Here is a 13,890-nt window from a genome sequence, read left to right as displayed (position 1 = left end):
ATTACGTCTCCAGTTATGAAAATGTTCTTTTGTCTCTCTCCTTCATAAGAATTCTGTTTTAGGAATAACTGCTTTCTAAAGAAAAGTTTTTATTCCCCCCTGCTACTGTGCCAAATTAAGGCTGTTTGGAAAAATAATTTAATTTTTAAAGGGGAAATTATGCAGTTTTGGGGGAGTTAAGGTACCGTGCTCTTAATATTTCGGAGCAGTGAACTATAGTTTAATTTTTAAAGTACTTTTATACCAAATAACTGTTTTATTAGTTTGAAACATCTTTATAAATACTTTCTGCTAAGTTGGGCTTGTTGGAGGGGAAGATGTTTAAAGTCAAATTACTGCAGAGGGTAATAATTTATATAGAATCGGATTCTAAGGGGCTCGTAAAAGACTTAAAGTTTAACAGGTTCTCCTGGCTAAGATGGTGTTTCTCTTGCCAGCCCTTAGACAAGCTGCCTGAGGCGCATTTCAGAGGTATAATTAATGACATCCTATTACACTGAGCTAACCAACACCATTTTGTGATTCAGAGGTGAACGCAAACATTAAGGTTATTAATGGGTTTTTATCCTTTTTAAGTTCAGTTTAACTTAGGAAAAAAAAAAAGGTCTACCCCTACACTAACCTTTTCTACCCAAAGCACAAGTCACAGAAAATTGAGAAGTCTTTCCTGAGGACCATACAGGAGCAGGATCACCCTTCCCATCGGAACATCTTAGTGGAGCCTTCCAATGCAACCATATTAAGGTGGCCTCCCCATGAGGCCATTTCCATGGATTCTTCCCATCTCCCATGTTGGCATGGGGCAGATTCGAGACCCTATACTCCCAGGATGGCTTGGCTTCATTGCTCCCAAGTTAGGTTTTCTTTGGCCTCCTGCCTCCCTGGGAGTCTGGGCGCCACCTTTCTGTGTGGTTCTGGCTGTTGTCTTGACATCCAGATGGTACCCAACTCAACCACCATGAATAGGCAGAAGAATTATCTTGAGGGTGCAAACCTCACTATGTCTGGTCATCGTTGAAGTTCTCTCTGTCTCTCCATCATTTAGAGGTAAAGATAAATGAAGATAAATGGTCTCCGTGACCTGATGATTCTGTGTCTCACCACTGCTCTGATTCTCCACCTTCTCCTGAGAGTTTTATGGGGAGAAAAAGAACAGAACTCCAAACCGGAAGACACGGGTATAGGAATGTTACAAACCCAGCTCTTTATACAGCAACCACTCAAAAAAGAACACAGAGAGAATCAAAATGACACATGGGTGACTGTCTTTATCTATGGGTGCTGCATTCACAAATTCAATCAACTGTACACTGAAAATATTTCCAAAAGGAAAACAAAACTCTCTGCAGTTAACATGCAGAGACATTGTTTCAGGCTGTTATCCTGTAAGCAATAGAGTCTAATAACCTTTTAGCGTGTATTCAGTGTTGAAGTGATCTAGAGATGGCTTACGGGATGTGTATAAGACCTACGCAAATCCTAAGCCATCATAGGTAAGGGATTAGAGCAACCTTGTACCTTGCTAGGCATGAGCAGCCTTCTGATGGTTTCAATTTTCAATTGTAAAATAAAAACCAGTTTCTCCATGGTTGCTTATGTAAATCCTGGCTCTTCGTTCCATATGTATATATATTATATACATTATATATTGTATAATATATATTATATTAAATTATATTATATATTGGGGGCAGTACTGGGGATTGAAATCAGAACCTTCACACCTAATCCTAACCCTAAGCTACATCTGCAGCCCTTCTGATTATTTTGCATTTTGGGACAAATTCTCACTATTCACTAATCGTCCAGGCTGAACTTTGAATTTCGAATCCTCTGGCTTCAGACTCCCAAAATGCTGGGCTTACCAGCATGCACCACCATGGCCAGCGAGGGCTGAGATGATCTCACAGGTTTTCTGAGGAGTAAAATCCCTTTCTAAGCTCATTCAGATGGCTGTCGCTGGGACTGAGTTCTTTGCAGGTGTTGGAATGACACCCCGAATTCGTTGCTGGTTGTTTGCTGGCCAACTTCCTCACCAGGTGTTTCCATGAGGAGCAAGTTCTTCCTTCGAAACCAGTCAAAGCCAGATGTGGTGTTGTGAGCCTGGAATACCAGCACTCTAGGAGGCTGAGGCAGGAGGATCCCAAGTTTGAGCTCTGCCTGTATCACTTAGCTACTCTCGATCTCCAAATTTGAAACAAAAAGAAAAAAGGTTTTCAAGGCTTGGGATGTGGCTCAATGCAAGCATCTGGCCCAACACCCAGTACTGCAAAAAGAAATTTTAAAAAACAACAATAAATAAAGCGAGAAAGCAGTAGAGTTTGCAAAAAAGATGGAAGTCGCATTGTCTTGTGACTTAATCACTTGGCAATTTCTCCATGTTCTGTTCATTGGAAATAAATGGTTCTATCTTCCTCTCCATTAATGCACTTTTTATGTTCCACATAACCTATAAATATTCATGCTAATAATGACTACCAGGGAGAAATGCTGGGCCCTTATTATGATGCTCTTATTGAATCCAAGTTCTAAGTGTGGGATTTAATTGTCCCAATGATACTTACCAGGGATTGTATTCATTATTCACACCACAGAAAGCTCTTGGGCTAGGGAAACAGTTTGCAGTGTCACAGCTAGCTGGCGGGGAGTAATCCTTGAACCCTCACCTTGCAAAAACCACATTTCTCAGCCCACTGCCTCTAGGATGGTTCTTGGAGAACACTCTTAGATGTTTATGTTACCTTCACTTCCATTGTAAATACAGGTTTAACTTTCACATGCCAAAACTAGGGGTCATTCACGTTAATTTTCCCCTTGTTTCTCTTTCTGGACCCTATCCAAGTGGCTAAGCTCACAGAGGGCGGGGTCAACCAGTAGCCAGAGATAAGACCTCACAAACAGAGATAAGACCTCACCTGCTCTTCACAGATGGCATCTGTCCAGTCTCTGGCCTGTGCATCTCCATTCTCCCATAGATAACCTTCCTTCAAGGCTCTGGCCCTGAGGCTGCAGTAACCCTGTTTCTCCTTATAGGGTGCCGTGTGTCTCTCCATGTCTGTATCTCTCTGTTCTTGACTCTTAATTCTTGATTTGTGTGATGCAGAGCACAGGACCTACCCTTCTGGCTCGGGACACCTCTTGGCCTCTTTGGCCGGGGGTCTGTAAAGTAAAACACTTTGCCCTGGTGTCCTTCTCTGGTGGTATTTAAAATGTGCTGCTTCCTCCAGAAGAGCTGCAAACTGCCCCCCAGACTAACTTTTTTAGCACACCAGGAAGAAGCAGAGGTCATCAGGCAGGCATAATTTGGGCACAGGACAGACAAGAGCCACAGGACTCATCTACCGGTGTCCTGGGAAACCAAGAGGTCCTAACACTATGGGGTTTCTGGTCCTTCTTTGGGTCCTTGATGGAAGACTTCAGATAAGATATGTAGACTTTATCAAGTAGAGTGTAGCTAGAGTTTGCTGTAAAATGATGGAATAGAGAGAGAGGAGGAGGGAAGGAAGAAGGAAAGGAGAAAAATAGAGAGAGAGAGAGAGAGAGACAACACCTTCAAGCATAAAGATTGAAGATGGACTGAATAGGATTTCAGGTTACTTTCTTAGAGACTAACAGTATTTCCAGAAATCTCCATTCCATCTTGAAGGGATATTGTTCTTGCACAAATCACATGGTCAGTTGACTGACTCCTAAAAGAAGGAGTTCCCTCTTTAATCTTTAGCTAAGTGACCCCTTCTAGTTAGTTTTGAGACCCTGAGGTTTCTTCTAACCCCTTACCCATGGTCAGGACTTCATTATGGGACCCAGTCATCGTGGGTACACTTAAAAGATGTTATGTTCTATTGAGATGAACGTGGAAGCTACTGCTTGTGTGAAATCTACCTGTAGTTAATGATTATAAGAAAGCGTGCGGCTAGGATGGCGAGTTGCATCTGCTTTTCTTTGGAGTAGCACAGGCATCCTGTCACCAGGCATACTGATGATTGCTGTCTAACAGCAGTGGATCAAGTTTCCTGAAAGAATTATCCCAAAAAAGGGTCACAGTAAGATTCCACTTCATTTCTGAGGTCTGCAGTTGTGCTTGTAACAGAGTCCCCGGATACGCCGGGGTCTCTCAAAACAAGTCCGTGTCTAGATCTTCCCTCCTTGGCCCAATCAGAGGTAAGCCAGGTGATCCCCTGTCTTATCTGACCCCAAGCCTGTCTGCTATGGTGGTTTGTCTCCAGGTTGGTCTCCATCAGCATCTAGATGAATTGCCTTGGGTTCGGTTGCATTGTGGAAAAATTGCTTTGTGTTGCAAAGGTAAAAATCAGACTGTTCCTAGCAATTGATGTCTGTGTACCACTGTCACTTGAAAGCTTTTTTAGATTCGTTATTCTGAGGGATCTTCCTGTAGTCCTGGGGTCACTGGGGGGGGTCTTAGTCCTCAGTGGAGAGGAGTAATTTGGTCACAGGAGCAGGGTCATGGGCAAATTGTGAGTTGGTGGTTGAAGATGAAGTCCTCTTAATTCTGTGTCTGTTCCACTGGCTCCTCAGAAATGGAAGCACCAGCCCCTGCAGAGAGAGAGAAAGAGGGGGGTGGGGAAGGAGAGAGGGGCCATGGCGATACTGCTCTGCATTTTTGTGGCCTCTGAAAGTAGACTTGTTTTCTTGATTTCTCCCTCAGACAGCTCTCTGCTGACAGGTACACATGCAACTGATATTTCTTTGTTGACTTTGTATGCTGCAACTTTACTGAACTGGTTTATTGGTTCAAACATTTTTTTTGGAAGGGAGAGTAGGGTCTTTAGAATTTTCAACATACAAGATTGTGTCACCAGTCCGGGGTTGTTTGATATTCCCCTCCCCAATTTGCACGTCTTGTTACCCCAGCTACAAATGTACAATACTGTGTTATGTGTCTCTGACTGGAAGGGACTATTTTAAATTTACTCTTTGTAACGAACTGCTAAATGTCCAAGGAGATAGATAGGCTCATTACGAAGTGGATCATTTTCCAACACACTTACATCAAAACATCATTTGACACTGATATATGTACAAATGCTAGTGCCACTAATAATCATAAAATAAGTATCCATGAAAAAGAATGACATACTGCATGCCACATTTTCTTGCTTGGTTATTTTTAAAAGATGGGCATCCTGAAGAGCTGAATTTACTTTTCATACAAACTGAAGATCTTTATAAGAGAGAGAGACAGAGAAAGAGAGAGAGAGAGGTGGCCCATGTGTGGGAGTACAGATTCCTTCATCTGGGTTCAGACACAAAAGGGCTGGAATGCCTGTTTGGGGGAAAATAACTCCTAATAAAACAGTGGGGAAAGGATTACCACATTAACAAGCAATACAGATGCATCACACTAAATGCAAGGGCACAAAGAATGTTAGGAGCATGGTGAGTTTTCTGGCTTTTGTTTTTGTTTTTTGTTTTGCTTTGCTTTGAAGAGGCTACTTTGAAAAAACTCCTTAGGTGGACAGGAGCGTAAGAGCCATTAGATCATGCTATATCCCCAAATTGTGCCCTATTTTGAAGGTGCCCCTACGGGAGCAAAGCAGACATGTGTGACCCCTGCAATTCTATGGCATTCCTGAGTCTGTCATAGATGGCAAGTTCTCTGCCTGAGAGAGCAAAGGAAGTGAGCCGTTTTGCTGTGCAAAACGGATGATGTCAAGGATGCTGTGCCACTGTTAACTCTGTGGCTGTCAACTGAGGGAGACTGTCCCCTGGAAGATACCTGGCAACCACTAGAGGCACACTTGGTTTTATGCTTGAGGAGAATGGGAAAGGTGTTTTGGCTGGCGTGCTGGTGATGTCCAGTGTATCAGCCCAGCGATGCTGCTAAACTCCCTGCAATGAGCAGCCTAGTCCCACCACAACCAACTGTTCCATTATAGGAAAACAAAAACACATTCCAGGGTGACGTCCTTAAGGAGCTGATAAATGGCTGTGAAATTACAGTGAGAGGGGCAGAAGACTGTTCTCATGTTCTGTAGCACTGCAGGGCGATAATTCCTGATTATTATTTGTTGTACATGTTAAAGTAGCTAGAAGAGAAGATGACCATTGGAGTAGATGGGTATACCAGTAGTCCTGATTCTATTATTACACATTGGATACACACTGTATTCACAGTATGTACATCACATTATGTTCCATGGGTATTATAATTATTAAATATCAAAAGATAGGTAAACTATATACATTGTCCTTTGCATTCTGTTTACTTGAGAAGCTGTAGCTTTAAATGAAAATAATTTTTTTTATGTCAAGCAAAATATGCAGATGACAATGAAGTTCTGATGCCAGACCACAACCTTTGGTCTGTAGCATTTTCTGATTCCCATCTGTATTGTGCATATTTAGCTGAGCAGGGAGTTATTAACTACACTCTGTACAAATGACTGAAAACACTTGTGTATTTTCCAGCCATTCAGTCCAGGTAAAGACCCCAGATGCCCCAACCGTAAACTTTTAGTAGCATCACTAATGGATGCTCTTAGTAATCTTACAAATCTTTTGGGCCTCACTGTTTATAATTAGAAATGCATGCTACTTTTTGAATCTTTTCTATTACCTGTAAAACCTTTCAACCATTAAGAAAAATCCTTCATGGTCCTTAATATCCTCATTTGTTGCGGTAGTGTGAGGAATTTTAATTAAACACATTAAGCATCACTTCTTGATGGAAAGCGTCTTTCTTCGATTCTTGTCACTGTGGTCTGAATAGGGCTTATGCCCCAGGGGTTTATGTGTTGGAAGCTTGGTTCCCAAGTTGGCAGTCCTAGGAGTTCTTTTGACATCTTAGTGAGTGGTCCTTGGGTCACTTGAGAATCTGCCTTTGCCTGGGATTTAGATATCTCTAGTGTGACCTTCCATTTGTAAGAAAGAGATGTTATAAAGATCAAGGTTGGCTCACCTAGCCCTGGGACTCCTGCTTCAAGATGGGGTGACTCCCTCTGGTCCAGCCTGCTACCATCTGCCTGAAACCTTCATCAGAGCTCAGCCAAAGCTGCCACCCTTTGAGCTATATAAACCTGTTTTCTATAAAATTAGCCCGCCTGGGTATTTTTCTGATAACAACATAAAATGGGCTTAACATACCTCCTTACTCTCCTAATACTTCTATATAGGGAAGGGCCCGACATTCTGACTTCAAATCCACACAGCTTTTTGGTGGTTATTTCCTCAATTAGCCAGTATTGAGTAATACATGGCAAGCAGAATAGATTCCAGAGATGCATCTGTGATGTTCCCAGCACTGTAAATGTTTTGAGGATGCTTCTAGCGGACCATGCAAAGTTAAACACACATGCACATAAAAACCCAGCTGTGAACCTGCTGGTATCATTGGAGATCAGAAAGGTACAAAATAGGTGAAGAAAGGGGAGCTTCCTTCCCCCCAGGGGATCTGGGAGAATGGCATCCCATTCAAAGTGGAGATAAAGTCCAGAAAAGAACCTCTCTGAATTATCTAGGTCTTTTCTCGTCCCTTGACTTCACTTCACTGAAAGAGGAGTCCATTATTATGATTGTTGCCGTGGTATCAGAGATCGGACACTTTATCTTTTTATACACCCATCCACCATTTAAGCAGAGGTGTATGTTGTTCGGACAAACATGTGCCTGCATAATGGGAATCTTTCTCCAGCAGATCTGAAGGTGGAGCCCAGAGCACTATCCAAAAGATGAGTTCACAGATGGCAGTTACAATGGAGAATTGTCCCAGATTGGCTCTTCTAGGGAAGCGGTGGTGTTTTCAGTGATAGGAACATTTGGTAGCCTGGTCATCTACTCGGTATGGTCTTTTAAAAACCCATTCACATCGTGGGCCATTGCTTGCTCCTTGTAAAATAAGCATGTGTAGAAAGTTCAGATTTAGGTGACTCTGAGCACCGCTGCCAGAGTTGGTGTTCAGAGCCTGTATCGAAGGTGCTTTGCTAAGAGGTTTTACATTGCAGACGTGAAAGGAGGTGACCACCATCACCTGTGAAGCATGTGATCCTTTATCCATGTGCCCATTCTCAGGGGTCAGCAGGCAGCCGTTGGAGGTCTTTAGTTGCATAATAATAATTTTAAGAGGGGGTTTTATTTCTGTCCTCTTTCTAGCAAGAGAACAGGATGAGCTTCTCCCAGTGACTAAATCCTTTGCTCCCAGGCTTTGTGTATGGTTTATGTGAATTGAATGTATTAAACTATCAATAAAACACAAGGGTGTCATGTAGCAGAACTCCATGAGAAGAGCAGTGGTTAATCATGATGAGTCATCTAAGACCATCACTATTCATCACGTGCAAACAGTCCCCTCTGTCCTTGAAAGTGAATGTGACACACATACATATCCTCAGTGTCCAGACTCCATGCCATGAGCAATTTTTCCTAAGTGAATCACTGAGAGCAACTAGCAAGCCAACTCTTTCCTTCATTTATATATTAAGAAACTATACACTGTTACGGTTTAGGTCTCAAACATCCTGCAGTCTCATGTGTTCAGCAGTGAGTCTCTCAGAAAATGACTGGATCCTAATGGCTCTTATTTCATAAAAGGATAGATCCACTGATTCATTTGTAATCTCACAAGCCATAGTAGGAGGAATCGGGTCACAGGGACATAATTTGGAGAATGTATCTTGTTCCTGGGTCCTTCCTCTATAAACTGCTCCATTTCCTGGCCTCCATGAGGTGAGCATCTTTGCCCCACCCTGCTGGTCTGCTGTGATATTTCTGCCTCATCAGAGACCCTGAATCAATGCAGCTTCATCACCACGGACAGAAGCTTCTTTAAGGGGCTGGGGGCTTAGCTCAGAGGCTCCAGTGCTTGCCTGCTAAGCACAAGGTTGTGAGTTTGATTTCTGGTATCAAAAAACTAAAAAACAAACTTCTTTAAATCCTGAGACCAAAGAAACTTTTCTTTAAGTTGTTTATATAAAGTGACTCAAAGCAAACTAACCTCCACTCTTAATTGCTTTACAAAGTTTGAGGATCTAACAATAAAAGTGCCAACCAAAAAAAAAATAGGAAATTAGCACTAGTTAATATTTTGCATATTCTTATCTTAGAAGTAGTTATTCAGATGACAAGATTTAGGCACGAAAAAAATGATCAAACAATCAAACAAGTTTCCACCCTTGTTAAAACAAGATTTAAAGAAGATGATAGTACTCAATGTATTAACTATTGCTTCTACTATTTTGTTATGAAGTTTTGTTTTACTTTTCTTTCATAAAATAAAAGATTTTTTTTAAAGTGTCAGCCAGGTCAAATAAGATGAGACATTGCCTAAGAGATGGGAGAGGGAGGTGTGTTTCTCTATGATTCTGCAACTATATGTGAAGGAAATAGTTCCATATTTGTCATCATAGAGTATCTTGCTTTGACCATTTTGCTTTTGAAAAGATTGAATAGTTTTTATTTCACTTATATAACGTTTCATCATTTAGGTATTTCATAGTGATGCCCTGATTTCTAAAGAAAAGAAAAGCTTATTCTTCTCATTCACATTCAGAGAGTCAGGGTTGAGCAACTTGGATCTGATGATTGGATAACCCAAGCTTATAGCATGGCCCAAGAAAAGATGCTACTCTTGGAACTCAGAGGAAAGTAGTTGGCGGAGAGTGCTTTCTTGGATTCAAGCATTTGATCTCTGAGGGAAGCTTCTTGTTTTGCTGTGGTGGGATTATACTCAGTAGAGTGCAGGTTTTGCTGTTCTAGGCTTCGAGGATGGCTCGTAGTGTCCAGAGGCACCTTTGGCTATCATGGTCCAGTGGAGGCACACTGCTGACCTCTACTATGAGGAGGCCAGTGATGCCTCTCAGCTTCCTGGAGTGCCCAGGACAACTACTACTAGAATGGACCGTCCATCCCAAAAGAAAGCAGTGCAGAAGTTAAGAAATCTTGCTTCTGTGCACTCCAGAGACCCGAAATGGAACTCATTACCCTGGCTGTCTAATTGGTATGTAGGGACTCCTTCACAAAGGCTCAATTAAACAATTTTAGTAAGCATCTCCTCACAGGTTCATAGAGGAGAGCTACAGAAGAACATTGCCTACGGCCTTGGCATGGAGAGTTAATAATTAATGTGGAAGCCGAGAAAGCATACATAAAAACCAAAAGTTCTGCCTGAGAAACAGAATGGATGGTGGCCATGGGCTGCCTTGGATGGGCAGCCTTTACTCTGCTGCTGTTTCTGGTAAGAAACCACAGGAGCAGAGGCCCACTGCAGAGCTCTAGAAAATGACGGTGTCACTCAAGAGAACCATCACAAGGAATTTGAAAGGTTGCCCTTGACCCAGATCCACTGGGATTCCAAGAATTCCTTCTGATGCCAAAACGGCCTGTATTCCCAGCAAGAGACATAGGGGTTCTTTCTTGGAGAAACAGCCTCCTGAAAGAGGCACCAGGTTGTGACATCTGCAGATAATGCAGGGCATGGCGATTTGCATGCCTGTAATCCCAGCTCCTCTACCGCTGAGGCAAAGGGGCGGCAAGTTTGTGACCAGCCTTAGCAACTTAGTGAGACAGTGTCTCAAAAGAAAAAGGGCTTGGCATATAGCTTAGTGGTAAGGAACCTGCTTAGAGTGTGGGAGGGCCTTGTTTTGTTTTAATATCCCCACTACTTAAGCAAAAAAAGCAAAAAGAGAAGGGGAAGGTGAGGGGAAGCTAGGAGAGGAAAAGGTAAAGGGAGACACTTCATCCTCTGCCTCTCTTTAGTAAGGACCTCAGGGATTGCATTGGTCCACCTGCATAATCCAAGAAAATGTCCTTATCTCAATATCTTTACTCCCACCTGCATAATTCCAAAAATTGACATGTAAGCCAACATACCAGGTGCAGAATATCATGAGAAATGTTTAAATTTTAAAAATGGATAAAAGACACCCTGCCGTGAGGACCCGCAGGACCCTCCCCCTGGCTTGGCACACACTTTTCTGTCACTCTAGGCACCTTCTGCAGCAGCTCTGGTGTCCTCTTTCCTGAGTGTCCAGGACAGTTCCACTGTCCTGGCTGCCATGATGTCCTGAATCTATTCAAAATGTTGACCTTTCATGGTCGTTTGGACTTGGGCATGAGCCAGAAGTCACGTAGTGCCAGAGCCATTGGAAAATGCAGATGAGGAGGAAACTCTTATGATTATTATTATTTTTTTATCGAGCCTACCTTTCTGTTGCTGACATGTGGCAGCAGTACCTGCCTATTCCTTACCATACTTGTGGTCAAGACCTCCAGGAAAGAGGACTTGCAGAACTGTTTCTCAGAAAGTGCCAGAAGAAAGGACTGAGTGTGTTGGAAGCAAAGGGAAAGATTTATGAGAGGGATTCATGGCAGTGTCTCTTTTAGTGTAATCACTTTTCATTGTAATTTAAGCACATAGTATGTTTTCACCAGCGCCAGTATGCATGGGTACTAGAGAACCTTACGCCTGGGAGAGCAGCCCTTTGCCGTGTGCTCTGCAGCATCACCGGGCCATTCTCTGAGGCATGCGTGTTGTAGACCCCCATGAAGCGACGGCAGAATGTGATTCTCCATGTGGCTACCTATTCCCACAGCTCCCACATGGGACCCACCCATGACTGTCCCACTCCACCATGCCAGCTCTTATCTTTCTCCATCCCTGATGCCACTGGCTGTGGCTAGGTCTTCTCTGCCTTCCTCAGTGCCCACCTGCCAAAGGGGGAGAGAGACAGGCCCTCGAGTCTGACCCATGGGCACCTAAACCCACCAACATGGTGATGAGAGGGGCTGGAGGGCGCTACTGAGCCTTGCAGTGCTGGGTCATGAGGATCCCCTTTGTTGTTGAATATCATCAGCAATGTCTGTGGGCCACTGTCCACCTGCAGATTCCTCCAGCCCCTTATGCTTCCAAGGCATGACATGCCATCAGATAGTGCGTGCTGAGATACTGCATGTAGGTGATGGTGATTCTCTCCTGTAATATACAGCACAGCACACAGCACTGCCCTGGGCTGCCAAGCCTTGCACTTTCAGTTTTGAAGGGTGGGCACATTTCTTTTATAAAATCCGCCAAACACAAACTCGGTTCACTTTAGAAAGATTATGACATTGCAGATTTATTCCTAACAAAGGACCTGCCTTTCCGGGGTTCAGAGAACAAACTCTTAGCTCAAGAAGGAAATGGCTTTCAACAAAGGGCTGATGGGAAGTGACAGTGTTTTCATTCTTCCCAGCAGACTGCCCGTTTTGGGTATAGGTTGGGACAGAGAGGTCATGGCTAGCGCCTGAGAGGAAGCCATGTGTTTTGGAAACAAATGTGCAAGAAATAGATGATTGTGCTTTTCTATCCTTGCTGTTTTCTTAGTCTTAAGAGCCTTTCAAGCACGTCCTCCCTGGAGGAGGCGGGACGTAAGAATGTCTCTTCCAAAGTGTGCGCCAGATGAACCAGGCTCTGAGAGAAGGAGGAGGGGAAGCCGTGTCCTTCACCTCTCTTTTGTCCCCTTGCCCTCTGCAGGAAGATGCGGGTCGGTCTCCTCCTCTTAGTGTTTCTGTGGGAAGCCAAGAGCCAGCCAGCATCGAGGCCAAACATAGTCCTGTTGATGGCAGATGACCTTGGCATTGGAGATCTGGGGTGTTATGGGAACCAGACGCTCAGGTATGGAACTGCAGCTGCTGGATGAATTCCATAGGGGGTGTGACAACATTCTCCACAGGTGATTAACACAGGGACACTGCACAGAAATGTTGAAAGCCCTCCATAGAAGAGAGGCATTCAAGATGAGTTTTGTTTGCTTGTGCAATAATGGGGAAACGATGACCTAAGGAAAATTGGGTACGGAGCTTCATTCCACAAAATTTAATGGGGACCAAATTAAAAGAGAGGCGTCAGAGAGACCCATCATCAGTGCCCGAGGGTGGTGATGGCTGGTATTGATCCTTGGAGAGGCTGAGTCCTTGCTTTTCCCTGGGGATGTGTGGAAATTTGGCCGAGATAGGAACACTGGCTGAATCTTGGATGTGACTGAGAGGAGATGGGTTAGCCGAGCCCTCAGGGACCCGAGGTAATGGGGAGGATAGTAACTGCCACTGCTGTAGGACTTGATCCCTCCCTTGTAACCCAGAGATGGAGGGACCGAGTGCTGAGGTACCCCGGAAGGTGTGGGTGGGAGCACGTGAGTAGCTGTTTTCCTGTTAGCATCTTAGTGGTGTCTCTGAACAACCACTTGGGCTGCTGGTCATCCTAAAGGAGATGGTTCTTTCATTCCAGGACCCCCAACATTGACAGGCTGGCTGGCGGGGGAGTGAAACTGACACAGCACCTGGCCGCATCACCCCTGTGCACGCCCAGCCGGGCAGCCTTCATGACAGGCCGCTACCCCATCCGCTTAGGTAACCTTCTGTGTGTGGCTGGCTTTTGTCCTCCTCCAGGGCCACGGTTCTGCTGGTTCTTAAAGGTGCATTTTCTTGCTTCAGGAATGGCCTCTCACAGCCGGATGGGAGTTTACCTGTTCACTGCTTCTTCTGGAGGACTTCCTACCAGTGAGGTGACGTTTGCCAGACTTCTGAAGGAACAGGGCTACTCAACAGCACTGATCGGTATGGGACAGGTTGGAGCGGAGAAAATGGGAGAGGCTTTGGGCAACTGCAGAGGGCTGTCACCGATAAACTTCACATTCCTGTGAGGACAAAATGCTCTGGCTATATAGTAGTACATGTATGTGTGTGCATGTGAGTGGGTGTGTAAGAATGAGGTGGAGAGATAGTAATAGATAAGAAAATAGATGGAATGATGGATGAATAGATTGAGGAAACAATTAATATATATGATAGGTGGATAAATGATACGAATTGATGATAGATAGTACAAGATAGATAAATAGATCATTTGGGTGGGTAGGTGCATGAATAGATGGATAGGTGGATGCATAGATGGAAAAA

At 43.9% G+C, this 13,890-nt stretch overlaps 1 protein-coding gene across 5 annotated transcripts in view; it reads left to right on the top strand.

Moving 5' to 3' along the window:
- The window catches only part of LOC100717716 (steryl-sulfatase-like), a 188,675-nt gene that overhangs the window by 87,197 nt on the left and 87,588 nt on the right, over positions 1 to 13,890 (top strand). For all 5 annotated transcript variants that reach the window (XM_063243266.1, XM_013145438.3, XM_013145436.3 and 2 more), the window contains 3 exons: positions 12,467 to 12,607; positions 13,220 to 13,341; positions 13,426 to 13,548. In XM_063243266.1, coding sequence (XP_063099336.1) covers positions 12,471 to 12,607; positions 13,220 to 13,341; positions 13,426 to 13,548 — 382 coding nt within the window. In that variant the 5' untranslated portion in view covers positions 12,467 to 12,470. The remainder of the gene's footprint in view (positions 1 to 12,466; positions 12,608 to 13,219; positions 13,342 to 13,425; positions 13,549 to 13,890) is intronic.

Source organism: Cavia porcellus, unplaced genomic scaffold (assembly GCF_034190915.1).
Source record: "Cavia porcellus strain 051 isolate PalLab524CR breed Dunkin Hartley unplaced genomic scaffold, mCavPor4.1 scaffold_37, whole genome shotgun sequence".
Taxonomy (NCBI): Eukaryota; Metazoa; Chordata; class Mammalia; order Rodentia; family Caviidae; genus Cavia; species Cavia porcellus.
Note: the sequence above shows the minus strand (reverse complement) of the source record. Positions and strands in the feature narration are given on the sequence as shown.